Source organism: Rhipicephalus microplus, chromosome 1 (assembly GCF_043290135.1).
Source record: "Rhipicephalus microplus isolate Deutch F79 chromosome 1, USDA_Rmic, whole genome shotgun sequence".
NCBI classification, from domain to species: domain Eukaryota; kingdom Metazoa; phylum Arthropoda; class Arachnida; order Ixodida; family Ixodidae; genus Rhipicephalus; species Rhipicephalus microplus.
In genome coordinates, this window is record NC_134700.1 from 245786933 (window position 1) to 245805891 (window position 18959).

Sequence of the window (18959 nt, forward strand, 5' to 3'; positions counted from 1 at the left end):
CATCTGTACAGAGTGCTCCCCTGCTATGGTATCAGTAGAGACTGGCAGTATTGCAAATAAACAAATAAATAAATAAATACATAAATAAGTAAGCTTGATGAATTTCTTTTGTTGCTTCATAACAGTGTTATGCTTAAAGGCAACATTCTGAACAAAAGAAAAGTGCAGAAAGCATGCAATATCACTGAATGCAATATCACTGCAGAAGCATGCAATATCACTGAAGGTGAATTCATATCTTGCTGTGGGCATATTTTTTCTTGAGACCAAGCTCCATTCACCTTGAACATGGCACACTCCGTTTCACCCTGGCTCAACTTGGGTGTTGACGTACTGCTACAACCTGGACTCTCTTCAGGTGTCGCACTGAAATGCAAACAAACAAAGCACCTAAATAACTCGTATTCCAAAACCTATTGTGAAAAATGTACAGCACACAAAGCATGAACAAATCAGCACATAAAGCGATTCTTGCATTTTTTGGATGTTATACACGTACTGTACATATAATGCATTTATGGCATCTAAATACTTCCACTAGTAATGTCACGTTATATTGTAACAGCCCAGGAAACCTGTAACTAGCAGTACAGCAGAACGTCAGGCTGGTTCGATCACCGGCAGTACGACCCCATCGTCATCTTTGCATGCTTGTGCTCGTCTGCTTTTCCACAGTGACCTGCCATCAACGATATTATATAATACTAACAAATCTTATGCTTGTGGCATTATAAAAGACAAACACTGAATTGATTATAATGGAATTCCTTAATTTGAAAAAGAAAGATAAATTGTACTGATTATCAGAATAAAAGGTCAAAGTAAGAATACTTTACTGCAGTATTAGAAATAGCCTTGCTTTAGGACACAAGCTTTTCATTAGAAAAGGCGAAACTGCTAGCACAAATATATAATTAAAATTAAAGCAGCTTGAGAATACCCAAGCGAAATTAACCAAGAAGACAAGATAGTACAGTGGCAAGATACAACAGCAAACTGCACTCTATATACACTTTGCTAACCTGCAGGGACAGGCACTAAACAATGTTATCATCATCATCAGCCTGACTACGTCCACTTCAGGTCAAAGGCCTCTCCCGTGACCTGCCAATCAACCCGGTCTTGAGCTTTCTGCTGCCACATTATACCTGCAAACATTTTAATCTCATCAGCCCACCTAATTTCCTGTCTCCCCCTCTCAGGCGTTTACCTTCTCTGGGAATCCCGTCGGTTAGACTTAATGACCAGCAGTTATTCTGCCTACGCACTGAGGTGCCTGCCCCATGTTCATTTCTTCTCTATTTCAACTATGATATCCTTAACCCCCATTTGTTCCTTGACCCACAGCTATAACAAAATACTTTGCTGGGCTAGCTGCTTCATAGTCTTCACAATCTTCTGTAGCAATATCACTTGCTCCTCATTGTGGCCTCACTTCTCTGTGCTCCGCTCTGTGCTGTTCTCTTCCCCTACATTCTGTGTGCAGTCAGGTTGTTCCTTTGAACCATGCTTGTCCACTTATGGTGCCATTGCCAGATTAAATATTGTGAAAAAGAAAAAAAGAATTTAAATGCTTAGACACGTAACAAACTCCTACTTTTCAAAAATTTTTGTAATTGGGAAGTGCTTCAGTGTCCCTCACAAATGGAAACAAGCTATAAAGGTGCACTAAGTGATACTAAATTTTTCTTCTTTCTCAGTACTTTTGTTACAAAAAAAAAAAAAGACAGGTACGAATCCTGCTGCTATGTCCTGGCCTGCTGTAATGCCTTGTGCTGCATGGCAAAGAGTGGGTAGCAAGATTATACTTTGATAGATTAGACCAAATCAATGTTGGCTGTATGATTGATGGAAAGCATCAGTAGCTTTGGGGACCAGCACTACTAAACTAAGAAATACCAGAAGCCATGCATTATAAATTTTCTGAAAACAATGTGCAGTGTGCCATTACCAAGATTTAGCAAGTGAAAGCAGGTACAGCCTGGTGTAAGAGGTGTCTTGCTAACGCTTCATGTCATGCTCCATAATCATGGACAATGGTTCAGGTTAAGTACATTCTTTTCAAATGAAGTGTTGGAGGCATGAGGCCAACCACATTTTTTTTTCACTGGAGGAATGTGAAGAAATTACAGGAAAGAAAAGCTGAGTGTCTTGCCCACTGAGGTAAACATCCACCATTGCAAAAGATGCACGAAACATCACACACAAAAAATACCTTGTCCATTTCGGTATTTGGGACTTGCGACTTTTCTTGACTGGATACTGCTGTGGCACGCTGTTCTTTCTTTTTCTTTTTTTTCACTATTTGTCATGGTAGCTTTCAGATAGACATAACACAGTTGCAGCATTTGTGCGCAGCTGTGTTATGTCTGTGCGTAAACTGTGCGCAATTCCCTCAGTTTTGATATCACCTGGATTAGGGCCTTCAGTTCAAGAATTAACATTTATAATTAGCTGCATTTTTAGATTTTTAAAAATGTTTATGCCATAAGTTGTCATGTTCTACAACTTTTTCATAGAAGCAACTGCTTTCAAATTATTAACTAAAAAGCTAATTAAAAAGCCTTGGTTCATTACTCACTTTAATGTGACTTTTAAGTGTGGTAGTGTTTCTACCTTAGGGTAGAGTTTGTGAAGACTGGAAGAGTCTGAATGTCGTCATTTTTTATAGAACATCTGTGTTGTGTAAAAAAAATCTTGTATATATATATATTCATAATATTTCGGGGAATCTCTCAGAAAATTATAAAAATAAGGAAAATGCGACATTTACTTGTTGACTTCATATTTACATTTTCAGTGATGGCAGGAATCTTAAAAAGAGATGTCAATTGTGACAGTAATTAGATCAATTACAATAATTATTTTTTTATTAGCAGAAACAAGCAGTATGGTGAAATTGGAGAATTGGAGCCCTTCCCACAAAGCGCTCATTGCTGTCTTGAGATTTCTAAAAAATTGGATGCTGATAATTTTCACAAATATGACACTTGCTCAGTTTCGTTACGTGAAACTGAAATCAATTACCAAAGAATGCAATTGCCATAGTTTTCCAGGGTGTTCAGAATGAGCGAGTCATTTTAGCAACCACTGATCAACATCACTTCATAGGTGTGCAGGCTGTGCTTACAACTATAACATGCACGGGACACATTGATTGACAAACACAAAACTAACACCACTGCAATCATTACCATGAATAGTGATATCATTATGGTCATCTGAAAGTTTTACTGATCGGCACTTCAGTTTCGGTTGTGGCAGTGATTTTGGTCAAATTTCATTACACAACAGTAATTACAGCAAGCCGTTCTTTCAAAATCACAAAGTGGCAATGAGCTTCTCACAGGAAGGACTTCCAAATTTCTCATTTATTCCAACCACACGTCTCCACTAGTTAAAAAGTTATTTTAATTTGTGCATTTACTTAAGTAACTGATGCCTTTAATCGTAAAATGTCTAATTCCACAAAAGAGATAATTATGAAGGCAGCAAGCAAATACTACTACATTTCTTGTACTTCTGAGGATTTTCAGACGCACTTCTCGAAATGCCATGCATCTATTCACATGAATGCACGATTCGTAAATATTACAAACAAAACCATCTTAGCATTGCAAGGCGAAGCATACCTTGGCGGAGAATCTTCGGTGCTGCTCAACTCCAGGCAAGCCAAGTGCAGCCTTTCCACCAAGAACGGTATGACGCTCTCCTTGATGTTTCCAAGGACTTGACGAGTGATCAACAGCGTTGCAAGTTGCTGCAGCGCAAGAAACACGAATGACATTAAAGGATCGGCCTGCTAAATAATGCAAAACGTACAGAGGAAAATACAGCGGCGAGGGCACTCACTTCAGCCAAAACCGTGACTGAGTGCACTGTGGTCGTTATCTTCAAAGAATGTGGAGGCAGCACAGACTCAGAACAAAACAAAGAAAGCACACGGCGCAAGCACTTTTGTTCTGTGCTTTTTGCCTTGTCTCAACTTCCTGCTGTTTTCATCAGTGTAACATGCATGAAATGGCCCTTCAAGAAAGTCCTCAGGGAACCTTTTTTTCTATCAAGTGCCAGAAAGCCGCCGAGCCGAAGTCAACAAAGCAATTACACACTTTCAAAACTTATGTATTTAAGGAAAAATGCTACTTGAAAAACGTAAGTTTTTTTTACAAAATCATATGTTTTTGTTTTTACTTGCTTTCACAAGTTTATTTTCTCAGAATACTTTCATGAAAAAAAAGTCTGAGGTTGTAATTGAACTCAAAGTAGGTTAAAATCACTTTTAATGAGCACAATGTAATTACTAATAACTATAAAGAGCTCATTGTCCCTCGGATATTGTCTCCTGGCCGCTTGCCATTACATTTCCCACCAGGAGCTCAAAATAACCATGATTCCCAAGCTCTTCATATGAAAGAAATCATTTTAAAATACATATGTTTGCGAAATAGATAAGCTTTAATTTTTATATTTAAGATGTGTTTTTTTAAGATGCAATTTGGGCACATACTTGAATTCGGACATAACATTTTTGGTACTTCTGATGGCCAGACTGAAATAAAATTTTTCTTGCATGTTCCTTAACAGGTCAAAAATGCAATTATGTTCTTTAAAACCTTATACCACTTATATAATTATTATGAACTTATAATATACTTAAAGTTAGGCTGAGCATTTTCAGACTGGTCACGTCACATTTTTTCATGCTCAGTGAAATGTTTTATACACACTCTCCTGTTAGTTATTTGCATTTTACAGCTAATGTGGAACAATACAGGCAATTAATTACTCATAAACATAATTGTTTAGTGGCAGAAAAGACGTGTCTAAAAAAAGCCATATTTTACACATCGTCATGGTACAAAATGAAAACCATGCAACACCCTATACAACTGATTACATGTTTGAAATCAGCATAAAAATTTATGCAAACAGCAAAAATTTTATTGCCCTAAACAAAACAGTAAAAAAAGGTTTTATTTTAATGAACTAGACATTCCCAAGTGGACACAGCTCACAATCCTCAAACTAACAACAGCAAAAAAAACACGTGTCTTTCTTTTTGGCTTATGACAGCTTCATTCAAAGAGTTCACCTGGTAATGCAATTCACCAATGCTCATAAACATCAAGCGGTACAAGAGAGACTTGCCTCTCGAAGCTGGTCCATGTCTTGCAGGTAGAAGGCAATGTAGAAGAGTGACAGGAAGGAGTTGACAAACTGGAACTGAATGTTAAGATCAGAATGACAAATCAAACATAATAATCATATGCATGTATTCCACAGGTTTGCACTCTGTCCTGTTTAGGCTCAAAGCAAATAAAATATTTCATTACAAAGTATGAGCAAGAAAGCCTCAATCTAACTCAAGATTAACTTTTTATGCAAGATAAACACTACAGTCCAATAAGTGAACTGCAGAGCCCATCAATACGTTTCTCACAATGAATTTTCACAAAAAACTGCAAGGTACAGCTAACACAATTAAAATAATGATCTAAAGTTTACAGTAATGCATAGTATATGTGAAAATCATAAACACACCAGGTATTTAACCAAAATTCACTAACTAGAACACAATAAAACACTTAACTACCAATTTGAGGTGTATAAATGGAGCATAAATGAAACAAACTAGGTTTTAAAGCAAACAGGACTTGAAGCAAACAGGCAAATCATGCCTATTCGCTTCAAATTCTATTGAGAGGTTTATTCCAAGAAAAACTCTTTAAAAATAGATAGCAAAGTACAGCGTTATTTAGGCCAACAATTTTGCAAACTTATTAATTTGTTTTGTTGCAGTGGAAATGCTATTTAAAGATTCAACTGTTAACAAATTCTTGAATCATTTCATTTTTTAACACTGTATTTTGCATGTTGCATATCTCGGCACAGTAAATCATACAACAGAATATAAACTTTAAGAATCAATGGAGATGCAGAATACCAACATGATTACAAAGTCTGTGGCAGAAAAAAAAAATGAAGAAAGATACTAAACAAACGCGCGTATATTTCTACGCATCCCGTTTTTCAGCCCTCCTACATTTTACAACAGGTTTTACTGAATGAAGACAGGCATAGCGTTCTGTTAAATCAAGTTTCATCATAGATTATAAGACACATTCTTGCTAAAAAAATAAGAAGAAACGATCGCCCACAGGCACACAGTGTGCCCTAAAGTAAAGTGCTTACATTTGCATGCCGTTAATATTTGGATCACTACATTGCTGCAGGAACTACTTTTCGAACATGCATGGGACTCCCGCTATAAAATGTCGAAAATCATGCTAAATACATGCTAAACTTTTTTAAGCTGAAAACATCACTACATTCACTCTCGAATTGATAATGTTGCATTGTTGTAAAATTATGAGAAGAAATAGAAAAATAGACTGATAAATCCTTGAAATAAGGTGAAAATGCAACAAATATAATTGGACATTTCATAGATTAACTGCATTTGCAACTCCATTTTCTCGTCACGCTCCTCCTACTTCCTCTTTCTTTTGCTGCAAAACCACCACATTTATGTGGTGTCCAAGTGCCTGATTCGTTAACGGCATTATAACTTTGCATTAGTGTATTCTAACATCAGCATGCATCAAAGCAAATACAAACAAGTGACTGATATTAGAAAGATTAAATGCCCAAAGCATCTTGTGCATCTGATATGAGAAATTCGAGACACTCTGGGACCGAACATTCTACACAGCCTTACCCAATAATGACAGGTACTGTCTTTTCACAGGTGACACGCCCAAGGTAAAAATAATTAGGCGTTCACAAATAACTAAGCCTTGTTTTCCATGCAGACACTCACCTAAGGCCAATATCTTCAGTGCCTCCACAGCAAGAGCGAAACCTGTGCAAACTTCATGCAGTAACACACAAAACTTTTGTGCTCATGCAATCTTCATACAGATGCCTACACATGCACAGTGCAGATTTACTCAAATACACAAAATCAACGTGAAATACTTAAATGACAACACAAAGCAGCAGCTGCTTAAACAAAAATTATACCGAAAATAAGATTAGAGAAACTTGGAATTGTTTCATGCTCTTATCTGAATGTACTGTAGTTATATGAGCCAATAGTTTTGCCAGACAGTAGAGCTCCACAATGACGTCCCGACTGAATACCTAATGCCATCACAAAACAGCAACTAGTGAACATAGTCACTGTATGCTTACGGGTGTTATACATGCCAGTTATGCACATGTTTTATCATTGTTTGTAAAATAATCACTTGGATTTTATTAACTAAGACATACAAGCTGGTGCATCATAGTATTTGCTGCTTTTGAACAATTGAAACATGACATAAGTATGTAGCCTTCTAGAAGTCAGCCTCGTCGAAAATTGGAGAATGCTTAGGCTTTGCCGTTAAGAGCACAACACGATGGAGTAATCAGGCCCTTTTCGCATTGCCTTCTCAATCGCTATCCTATGTTCAGTTCTTGGTGCACACCTCAATCGTGCTTGTCAGAAAACAAATGACTGCACACGTAACATTGGCCATTTAAAACTATACTAGAATGCCTACTGCAAGTACAATTGTTAAATGCTCACTACACCATAATTGTTTCTTTTGTGAATCAGTGAAGGGCCCACTACATGCCTGCAAGGCAAAACTTGAACCTATGTTTGAATGCTTTGTATTGGGCTGGTCTTTGAAACACCAACTAGTGCAATTCACAAGTTTTGATACCTGGTGCAACTCTATGCTTTTGCCACACCATATTAGTAGAGATCTTAAGAAACGCCTGCTTTTCATGCAGCTTGCCTGGGTTCGATTCTCACTCCGACTCAAGATTTTTTGTTATTTATTTCATTGCATCTTTCTCGATTTTTCAGTGATGGACAAGATGATGATTCTTTGCTCACAGCTAATGATGTCGACACTGACGCTGAGACTAGAACTCAGGGAAACGAGCTATTTTACATTCACCATCTGCCTGATTACGCATGAAGAATGGTGAGGATTGGCGAAATGTTCGTCCCTAATGTGATGAAGTTATTGCTTGCTAATACCAGCCAATAATAAAAGGTTAATCATTATCATCTATCTGTGCCTTTGACCCACTATCAGATTAAATGATGCACACATCTGCCACGGCACACTCGGGAGGTGCTTTGCGCCACTGCTGAATGTCTTGCATGCGTAATCATGTAAACCAAAATGAAACTTTGCAGCGCACTATCTCAGAACACTGATAAGCTGGAAGAATTTTTCAAAGTGAAACTGTGTATAAACGTCACTGTTTACAAATTTTAAATACAAACATTCCCACTTTCTGTAGTCGCTGAAAAGCCAATTAATAATTCTTAGTTAATTGAACACCCAACAGTGATAATTACTGTCTCATTTTGTGTCCTCCTGTATATATTAGTTATCTGCCAATGTGGTTTTCAGGCTCTCCCAGATTCTGAACATTAAGAAAACCATAAAACCATAAATTTTGAACATGCAGATATGTACATGAGGATACATAACATGTAATTACCCAAATACTGTGTATGAGGGCATTATAGCTTAAGTTTTGTACTAACGTTTCAAAGCTCATAGTCGAAGCTGACTCATTCCTTCTTCTTCTAGAACAAGTACTCAGTGTTATACGAATGATCGACGCTTAGTTAGCACTTTTATATACTTTTTTTAAACATAAAATCTCTTAGTGCTACTTCAGATGAATTCCCTGTATGTTTCAATAATCTGATAATGACACACTACAAGAACAATGGTTTACAATAACAATTTACAATTACTAGAACAGTATATTCCATAAAAGCTTGCTGTTTCAATGCCATAGAAATTGACATGCCTTTGCAGAGTTTCACGTCTATTAATGTCTTTTTCCCGTGAGCTATTTAGTTAAAAAAAGTAAGATACAGGAAATTCGTCCATGTTGACCTGTCTTGTATATACTATTCACAGATGGGCAGACATATGCATCAAGCAAGCATGCAAAGAGTGCAAAATAGGCATGTAAAAACGCAGGCAAGGAAATTAACATCAACCATTCTGGTTTCAACTTACCACGGCAATTTTTATAATCAGTTGATCCTCGTAGTCCTGATCCAGCCTATAGTTTTCTGCAATGTCAAACCAAAAAGTGGCATTTCATATTTGGAGCATGAGCACTAAGTGACTACAATAAAAAAATAATGACAATTTGCTAAAGACATATTCAGCTACTGAATGATTAAGCTGACAAACATAAATTAACATGTTAAGTGCAGCCATCACAGTTTTTACAACAATAAATTGACTAAAAGCAAGACAAACAAGGTTTACAAGCAATAGCACAAGAATTTTTATAAGCCCAAGGTAATTTGACACTTTGTGCACATCTGAAAGAGAAATTAAAGGGTGGCTTTTATCTAAAGTTACGCTATTTGTAGCAGCTCAGATCACCACTACATGCATAGAAAAACAAATGAACCAACCCCTTGCTGCTGATGAAATAATTTCACACATTACACCACAAACTTGTTAATTATATCCTGTTAATTCCAACTTGTTAATTAATAACGAAGAATTCCAACTTGTTAATTCCATTGGTTTCAGGTTCGAGCCCGGACCAGGACGAATTTTTCGGCAACTAAGAGGCTTTTCTTTCTTAAAAATTCGTACGGATTTTCTTGTGGCTTCTTGCTACAATCGGGTGGTTGGTTTCTTTCCTTTTCTAACCCTTCCGCCAGTTGATGGGTTTTTGCAAAACTCATTTGTAATATTACGGTATTGGAATGTGCTCCAATATGAATTTAAACTATAGAAAATTTCGATGTATTAAAAATGAATAAATTAGTATACGTTAGTTCACATGTAACCCCCTGTAAAGGTGGTTTCACTGCTATAGAGGGGCACAGAAAAGAGAAAATTGTGCATTGCTGGGAGGACCCAGATCAAGGTAGGCTAAATCAACACATTACTATCACATCGATTCATCGTTTGTTAAGTTTAAATGCTTGTTATACTGGCTTTTACATAAAACCTGGTTTTATCCTAACTGTATTATTATCAAGTCTTAACTATATATTATATTGTAGAAAAGTCTAGCCTTGTTACCATCCAAAGTAGTTCCCAACACACAAACGTTAAGGAGGACAGGTGCTGAGACTTTTCTAGAATCGGCAAGCCTTGACATCATTACCGAGTAGTACTAACCTCATGCACTGTTTGCTTGAGCGAAAAAAGCACCATAAATGGAAGAGACAAGAGTGATATCGCATGAAGATAAGTAGACAGAGGAAGTGAGACAAGATGAACCACTAGATTAGGAATGAAATAAGTCACAAGATAATGTATGAACAAGAATACAGCAAATTCGCGTGGTGTACATGCAAACTCACAATAACGAAATGCTAATCTAAAAAGGCTGCACTGGTACCAAAATTCAAGGGTTTTCAAGGACAGAATACAATTGCAGGACATTCAAGGATTTTGAAAATTTAGTTTTCAAATTCAAGAGTATACAAGGTTCTCAAGGACCTGTACGAACCCTGCTGTGGGTAATTCTCCAGGGAGAGATAGAACATTCCCCCCTCTCCCACGCACTATCCCCAATCATGACAAGGAGAAAGCCTGCTAATAGGCTTTTTTTTTAGCCAAGAGGTGGCAAAGTATTTTGACAGCATTGACAATAAGCTCCTATAACACACTAGCAAGTGCTTCTGACAACACATTTTTTTTTTCATTAAAAGACACATATGTGAGTATATTGGCTCAAATAGGTAGCTTTTTGTGTAAGTCTCAGCAATGCTATATTTTTTCCATAGCATGCACCCACTAGCCCAGCAAAATGTTTCACTGCACCACCCATAACAAAATAAGAAACTCACCCATGTCATTAAGCCAGAGAGCAATGCGGTAGTAGACGGTGTCTAGCACGTGGATCACCACTGCCAGCAGTATCTATGGCAGTAGGAGGCAAATGGGTAGCAGATATACACATCGCTACTAGTTTAAACTAATTTCCATTAAAGGAGCCCTGTAAATACATTTTGAGCATGGTCAGAAAACACCGCTGATCAGTAATCGCAGTTCCCGAGCACATGCGAGCCAAATATAGCAACACAGCATGTGGCCTGAAAATCTATATTATTACTCAAAGTCCGCCAGAAGGTGCTTTCTCTTTTCTCTACAAATTATGCCATATACCCAGTGTCCATGGCATTGGCTGGTTGGAGCATCACGATCGGCACAGGGCTCTCAAGCATGGCCAGTTGGCACTGCGGCACACATAATTTGCCGCCTGTCTCGCAGAAACCTCAGCTTAGGAGGCTTACAGTTACCATTGCCGCCATGGGATATCGCCACGTATCCGTGCATGTGCTCGTGATCAGACCGAGAGTAAACCACATGTTCGAGGGGAAAAAAAGAAAAGAAAAAAAAAAGGTGCCCAAGCTCATAACGCTGACGAAGGAACACATCATCTTGCCCCCTTGTCATCACCCTCCCAGCACAGCTTTCAGCACGCTCACTTGTCTCTCACTTGTATGAAAAAAAAAGCATTTGCGCGTGCGACAAATCCATGCAACACTGCTCGTACTTGATGAATTCTAAAAAATTTTTTTGCAGCACGTGATTCGTGAAGTGTCACGTGCTGATTGTGAAACTATTTCATTATAACTAAGAAAAGTGTTGCAGGGCTTCTTACCAAGGCTACTAAATGTGTAAAGTACCTGAGCTAAAGCACTGCATATTATACCCCTGTCAAGTCGGCAAGTAAAGTACACTTACAAGTGCACTTTGAGACCTTCAGTGACTTTTTAGACTATGCGGTGGTTCCAAGCGAAAAAACTGAGCAGAACAAAAAAAGCGACAAGACTAAGAGCATTTTCTTGGAATACGTAGATTAAAAAGAAACAAGCTTCTGAAAAGCCGAACGTTTTATCTTGCATTATATCTAAAAACACTTAATCTAATCTGAATGCACAATTTAATTATGAACTTCATTAGCAAAATGGACGCAAACACAAACTGAATGAAAACAGTGACCACACCGTTGTGTGAACAATAAATTCCTTTCCGTACTGCACTGTCTTGCTTGTCACTGAATATTTATAAATTATTTCGTAATGAACTGTTAAATGAAAATGGACTTCTGTACCCTCTTTCTATGCATTACAGTATAGTATAATAGAAACTCCTGGCAGCGAGGCTATGTGCTTGGCAAGGAAAAAGTGTTCCATTAACACACTTTGCACTCTTCTGCAAGTAACACACTGGTTGTGATCTTTTAATTTAGTCAAGTGCATTTAGGCCGCATGACACTTTGTGTTAGTGCACTTAATTTGACAGGGCCATAAACTACCGTGATACAGTTTGTGGGGGAGAACGTGCGCCCAGCCACCCTTTCCCTTTTACAGCCACGCGACAGCCTAGTCGCAAGGATATGTCTGTCCCTTTAGGTACGAGTCAATAAGGCCTCTTGCAAAGGGATGCAACACCCCTATGGCCAGGGCTTGCGATTCGCCCTTTCCTGGAGCATGGAATGGGTTTCCTTTCCCTCAGCGATGGAATACATTCTTGTCAGGGAGAGGGAAACCGGGGCGGTAAAAAAACCAGTGTGTCGACAACCAGACGCTCTCTCTAACACCAGCATAGGAAGAAGGAAGTCGAACCCGCAACCCTCTGCGAGTTGAGGACGACAACGACTAGGAGTCAGCGTCAATACCTTTGTTATCTATCTCTCTACCCGACATTTACACGCTATTGTTAACGTATAGCAATAAAGTGTAGTTTTGTTGACCTAGCCCGTTGCCTTATTCGCCCGAACCCGTGTAGCTGCAATGAGACGAGCTAGGAATAGGAAACGTTAATCGTGCATGGTACGACTGTGTGCGGCTGGAACATTAGCTATAAGCTTCTGCGTCAGCCGTACATAGGACGGACCCCCTTACAAGTTTCACACTCTCAGAACACAATGTAATCAAGGGAAAAATTAAGACCGATTTTCAGTCACAAATGCAGCAGTAGCAGCCACATTCCCTTCATGATATTGTGACTATCCCAACTCACCTTGGGCAAAAAAGAGAAGTTTCCCAGGAAGTACCTCTGCACACGCCACTCGTCCCACCAGTGCTGAAATTTACAAATGAATAGTTATTGGTACGTGCACGATGAAACAAAGAAAATGCATGAATTAAAGTAAATGTTATAACTAGAAGCAAGTAACACCAATCTTCTCTTAACTCGCATTCAATTCCTTTTGGGAGCGTAATATTCAGCACTGACTACCCTCCCATGTGGAAGTGGACATGTGTAGTGGGTACCACGCTTATGTGCAGAAAGACTAATGACAAGGTGGGTGCTTTTCTACTTCACAAAGATTATAATTTATGGCGTAGTTCATACCTTGCAGAAAGCCAGAGCTTCAAACGCAGTTAGTCTTGTCCTAACACTAAGCTGCGCTCAGAATTTGCACTAGGCAGTATTGAAATCATCGGTGGATATTTGTTTTAGTCGGCTTACTATGTAGTGTCACAGATTCAAGTACGAATAGGTGCCAAATTGCTCCCCTATGAGTTCTTTTACGCTTCAAGAGAAGCCTGTTAAAGCACCTGGAGTTGAAAGATGAGGAAGACAGCCAGCACTACAATCAGAAGGCAGCAGGCCACCACGGGCAGTGTCACCAGATACCGGAACAGGTGTCTCTTCCAGGCAGGATAGCTGGGCTCTAAGCGCCCTGTCACTGGACTCCGGCTGGGCTCACCCTGAAAGGCATGAAAAAGACTCCAGTTCGTAGTGTTGCACATTCCCTCGAAGTCTTAAAATTCAGTTGCAAAATGCATATGTGTGCTACTAAAGTACACAATATACCACAATATGCCAACAAATCTGAATATGTTGGGAAATTGTGCTTCTGCAAAATGAACAATAAACAAGTTTGCATACACCAACAAATGAAGAAGAACCTGACAAAATGTAGCTGAGAAGATGCAGGTGCTTTAGGTACATTTCACATTGCAGCAACATAAGTAGACCTTAAAGCTCAAAGCACAAACTCTTAAATGTGAGACTGGGCAGTATCAGCTTAATGATAAACCAAATGTGCATTTAGTATATTTACATGAGTGCAAGTCAACCCCTCTATATTGCTAGTGCACTCCATAATAGGAACTTCTGACTTAGCAGAAGAGCACCAAGTTAGGCTGGTTGGTTGACGTTCATTCTGGAATGGTTTAACCAGGCTGATACAAACAAGGACACAGAGATAGTGAAAAACAGCTTATTGTGACTTAGTGTCTGGATTGAATACCCATGCTAGTAATTTTCAAGCCAGCCCGCTTCAACTATGATACCTACACCTAACAGACATTGAAGGACATTCTCAGTATCTTGTGCGAATATTTTAGCACTTTAAATATTGAAATTAATATTACAATATTCGAATTCACTTCGATTTGATTTTGATTTATTGAAAATTTCAAAGTATTTGAAATGAACGAATGGGTGTATATTATCACGATGGCCAGCGCAAAAAGAACATGGACAAGAAAAAAAAAAACTGTGACACAGTCGCTGTCTAACAACTAACTGGCCGTAGCAAACATTCTCCAACTAGCCAAACTCGCCGGCCTACTAAAAATGTCTATTAGTCAGCATGTAACCCCCTCGAAAGATGGGTTCGCTCCAGTGAAAGGGTGCTATGCCATCAAAACACCTATCCAGGGGAAGTGCACACTGCTGCAAAGATTAAATGAATGTATTACCCTCACATCGATACATCATATTCTTAAGTTGGTTATACCAACAGATGCTCTAAGTATAGAAACTTTTGAAACATAACATATTTTACATATTATCACTTGCATTTTACCAAAAGTGAAATTCTGCTACCATTCGAATTGTCTCCACTACCTTTGAACCAAAAGGTATGGCACTTGGACATGCCTTGTTTCAATTAAAAAAAAAATATATAGAGAGGGAGCAGATGATGGCAAATATGCTCACTGTTCTTAAAACATGTGATATACACTATTCAAATTTTATTCGAAATTATCCGGCCAAATCACTATTCACTGTAAAATTTACCATTCACACAAGCCCAGTTCTCAGTATTCTTATTTTCAAGATTTTAGCAAACATTACCATTTGAAAGCAGACACTTCCCATACGTCATGTGAGTCAATTGTGACAGGGACTTGAAGCAATGGTTTGAGAAAGATATTGATGCTGAATCCGGACCCCTATGCTAAAATAGTGTTTTTCATCAACGGTTATGCTTTACAGCATGGTGACTGCATAGGGTGCCACAAGAAGAAAACGCATAAGACCCATCAAGTCTACATCAGACAAACTTATTCAAAGAAACCTGTCCTTTATGCTGAAAGTAATTTCATCTAGGTGAAATATTTAAGGATGCAAACTAGCATGATTGTACAACCCACATCACAGTTTTTTGTATCAGACAGGGAAATATTTAACACTCCTCTTTCCAATGATCACTCTTTATACGTAAAATGCCCTTTCCACAGATGACTCGACAGTTTCCTTTTCATCATTAGAGTGGGAAAACTGACATTTTCTGGATAAAACCAAATTGTTGGAGAGTTCAATGAATGATGTTTCTGTCTTATTATTTGGTTTGGGCCAAACACACGAAAGCCTAGTAATAAGCAACATGAAAAATTATTGATATAGGATTTTACTGTATCCTTATAAATGTGGCCAATGTTGGGCGAGTCCTTACACTGGAACCCGATCAGAGAGTGCTGAAGAATGAAATATGAGGCATCTGCATCTCACCCGGAACTGAGACCTGGGCTCCACCAGCAGCTCACTCTGCTCTTCCAGAGTGCCCCACTGGTAGGCTAGCTCAGATGAGTAGCGTTTCCACAGCTCGAGGTAGATGGTCGCCCAAAGCATGTTGAGCAGTGCAAATCCCACCAAACACGCATCCTCCTGTGCCTGAACATCAAATGAACGCCAGCATCACTGAGAGTGAAACACGCCTATCGACATTACACACATTCCTCCCTCCAAATATCCTATTTACAGTTACAGTGTAACAGAAAAGCCCTGCTCACATCTGGAGCTGGCTTCACCTGTGAGCAGCGCACATCCAGTGAACACCAACCTTGGGATGCTCCAGCTATGCAGTTACCTTCCAGCAGTCAGCCATAACGGAAGCTACTAAAAAAACTGCCAGACCTGCGCGGAGCGTGCAGCACAGTCACAGCGAAAGCTGGAAGAGCAGCCTTTCTAGAGCCTTTTTAAACATTATTGGAGTAACTGCTACAAGAACACTTGCAGGTACCCACTATGCCATCAATCATCGTAATTTTTATGTAGTAACGAAGCTTTCACCATGCCATTCTTTGTCATTTTTAGGAGAAGCGTGGTGCCCGCTACACATGCAATAAATTTTGTGCAATTTTTTTACTTCTGCGGCTGATGGTGATGAAAACTTATGGCTCAATATTTTGTAATGGGTCAGCAGATTTGACGACACACTCGTAACACAATTCACATTGTTAGATGCCTCGTTCTTCCTTTGCTGTTCTAAAATGCTTTGTCACTCATATTAACGAAATTCCTTTCCTCGCAAGAAGCCTACCTAGGATCAGTTTGGAACGAAGCTTCAAGCACAGGTGTATTCAGTGGTAGAATACAGGACTGGCAAGCGGTGGGCACGGGTTCAAATCACACAGTGTCATTAGCGTTTTTTATTTACTTTTTCTTTTTTATTTCACGCGATTGTGGTTACAGACACTGGTGGCGGTGTGGTGGACAACTACAGCGCGTGTGACCCTTGTTGTGATCTCATAACAGGTTTCGTTGTAAAACAAAGGCTAGCTAATGTCGCTTAGCAGAACTGCAAGTGGTGGTGTGTACAACTGTACACATGAACTTTGGAGACGCGTCACGCAGCATGTATTTTTATTGTGACAGCAATTATATCGACACTCTCAGCTGGATTTTGCCCCCAGCTTCAAGTCGTCGCCGTTGTGGGCATCGCCGTCGCTCACTGTGTATGTATACGTATCTATATATATGAAAACGCAAGAAAGACAAATATTCCAGAAAAAGACTCCGGCGTGCGAAATCGAACTTGGGACTTCTGAGCCGTGAATGCGAGGCATTAACCACTGAGCCACGGAGAAGCATGTTCTTCAAGGTTCAAACGGCAAGTTATTTATATCTACCACTTAGCGTTGGTGATGGGCATCTCGGTGGGGGGGGGGGGGGGGAACTATCATGTTTTCAGCATTACCAGCAAGATGGCGCAATGAGCGCACGGCGACGCGCACTCTTATCTTCCATGCATAGTTTGCCCTGCAGAAAGCAAAAGGTGGACGCTCGCGTACCCTTATCTTGCGGAGGGCAGGACTGACCGTTTTTGCTGGCCTGTGGCTTTCACAGGAACGATGCTGTTGTTACCGAGCACACAAAGGTCACTGCAATTGTTGCACAGTTTCCGTTTGCGAAAAGAGCGCTTATTTTGGATTCATATGTAGCTGTGAGTATGTTTTGTGCGTTACTTGTGCGTGAGAAACGTGGGGCACGTTTCCATCTGCTTGCCATTCTGTGCGTGACCTTCCCATTTGTAGCTATCACACTCATTGCTTCGCTTTTGCAACAAAGCTGTGATTTTTTTTTAAATGGCTTGAAATTTGATGTGAATATTCTTGAAGGCTTCCCGAGAGCACAGCTAGTGGTCGCTTTATCTTGCAGCATACTGTTGCAAAGGGTCACTTTGCTGGAAATACTATAATCATCGACGAACGTCCGACGTGCCGTGTTCAAGCACCAACGTCGAGAGTATATTTTTTTTTCCTCGAAATGAATATAACCAAAAAACAAACTGTGTATGCATTTCAGGCCTATCATGTAAGCCTTTTCTGCAAAACTTGATGCTGATTGATAGTATAATAATTAAATATTTAGTTACATGCTAACTAACATTAATTACTAAAACCCATGAAAGACAACACATTCCTTCATTTTCTTCATTGAAATGTAATTGCCATGGCATCATGCCATGCGAATTTGATGCAATTGCAGACAGGAGATCATAATTAGCACCTGAAGGGAATATAATAAAAGGTAAATATTCCCCCAGTAGATAAATTTAGAGAAAAACAGACAAATTCGACCCAAAATGTATTGTGAAATATTAGATGTTTGAAAGCCTGGTTGGCTTCTTCTTCAGGGGCCAAAAACCAAACTGCTACGACAAAAATAACTTTGCATGCAACATCTAATTATAATGATGGTTACTGGCTTACCAGTTTAAAACAAAATCGAGTTTTCTGATTCTTTCATTATTTTAAGACTGCCTAGAATGTGAAGATATTCTGTGGTAAAACAAACCTTTCAGCAACTATACCCTGCATAAAAGGTCGAGTTTAGGTACAGTTTTGATATAATGAAGTTGCCACCTTTACCAACTTCATTATTCAGAGGCTGAACTGAATTGTGAGAGCCTTTTCTTGCAAATATAAGAGAGCGTTGATTTGATAAAATGAACCCCATTATACTGCGTGCCAAGAGAGAACACCGTTCTTTCAAAAAGGGACAGCAGTTCAAGCTGAACTCACCTGTTCACCATGAGAGCCACAGGAGAGGCCCACGAGCAGGCCGACAATGGCGGGCACGGCCAGGGACCAGGTGTAGTGGCCCAGCCAGGCAAAGTACATGGCCACTTTGGCACCAAAGTAGTTCCGCACACGTTCTAGTTGGCACGGGTATAACAGAATGGGAAAATGAGCAACCTTTGTGCACAATGGCATGAAGCCCAACAAAACAGCAAACGAGAATGTGCGGGTTTCTGGCGTGCTCTTATGTGCTGTTTAAAACCCTACTTCTCATTACCATCATGATTGATTTTACAGCAGTGCTTTGACACTCAAGGACACATCACAACAGTGCGCTGCTTTGCATTAGAGCGTGAAGAAACATCAAGGGGAACTAAGGATCAAACATGGACACATGAGGAGTGAAACA

The 18959-nt window shown here is 39.4% G+C and overlaps 2 protein-coding genes across 3 annotated transcripts in view; both read right to left on the reverse strand.

Moving 5' to 3' along the window:
• LOC142814169 (uncharacterized) overlaps positions 1-18959 on the reverse strand; it is a 578033-nt gene that overhangs the window by 376790 nt on the left and 182284 nt on the right. The window lies entirely within an intron of this gene.
• The window catches only part of wwk (anoctamin 8 white walker), a 60802-nt gene that overhangs the window by 26629 nt on the left and 15214 nt on the right, over positions 1-18959 (reverse strand). For both annotated transcript variants that reach the window (XM_075892008.1, XM_075892004.1), the window contains exons 5-13: positions 18554-18687; positions 15759-15920; positions 13571-13723; positions 13029-13091; positions 10847-10919; positions 9042-9097; positions 5149-5223; positions 3633-3760; positions 282-366 (exon numbers count right to left, since the gene is read on the reverse strand). In XM_075892008.1, coding sequence (XP_075748123.1) covers positions 282-366; positions 3633-3760; positions 5149-5223; positions 9042-9097; positions 10847-10919; positions 13029-13091; positions 13571-13723; positions 15759-15920; positions 18554-18687 — 929 coding nt within the window. The remainder of the gene's footprint in view (positions 1-281; positions 367-3632; positions 3761-5148; positions 5224-9041; positions 9098-10846; positions 10920-13028; positions 13092-13570; positions 13724-15758; positions 15921-18553; positions 18688-18959) is intronic.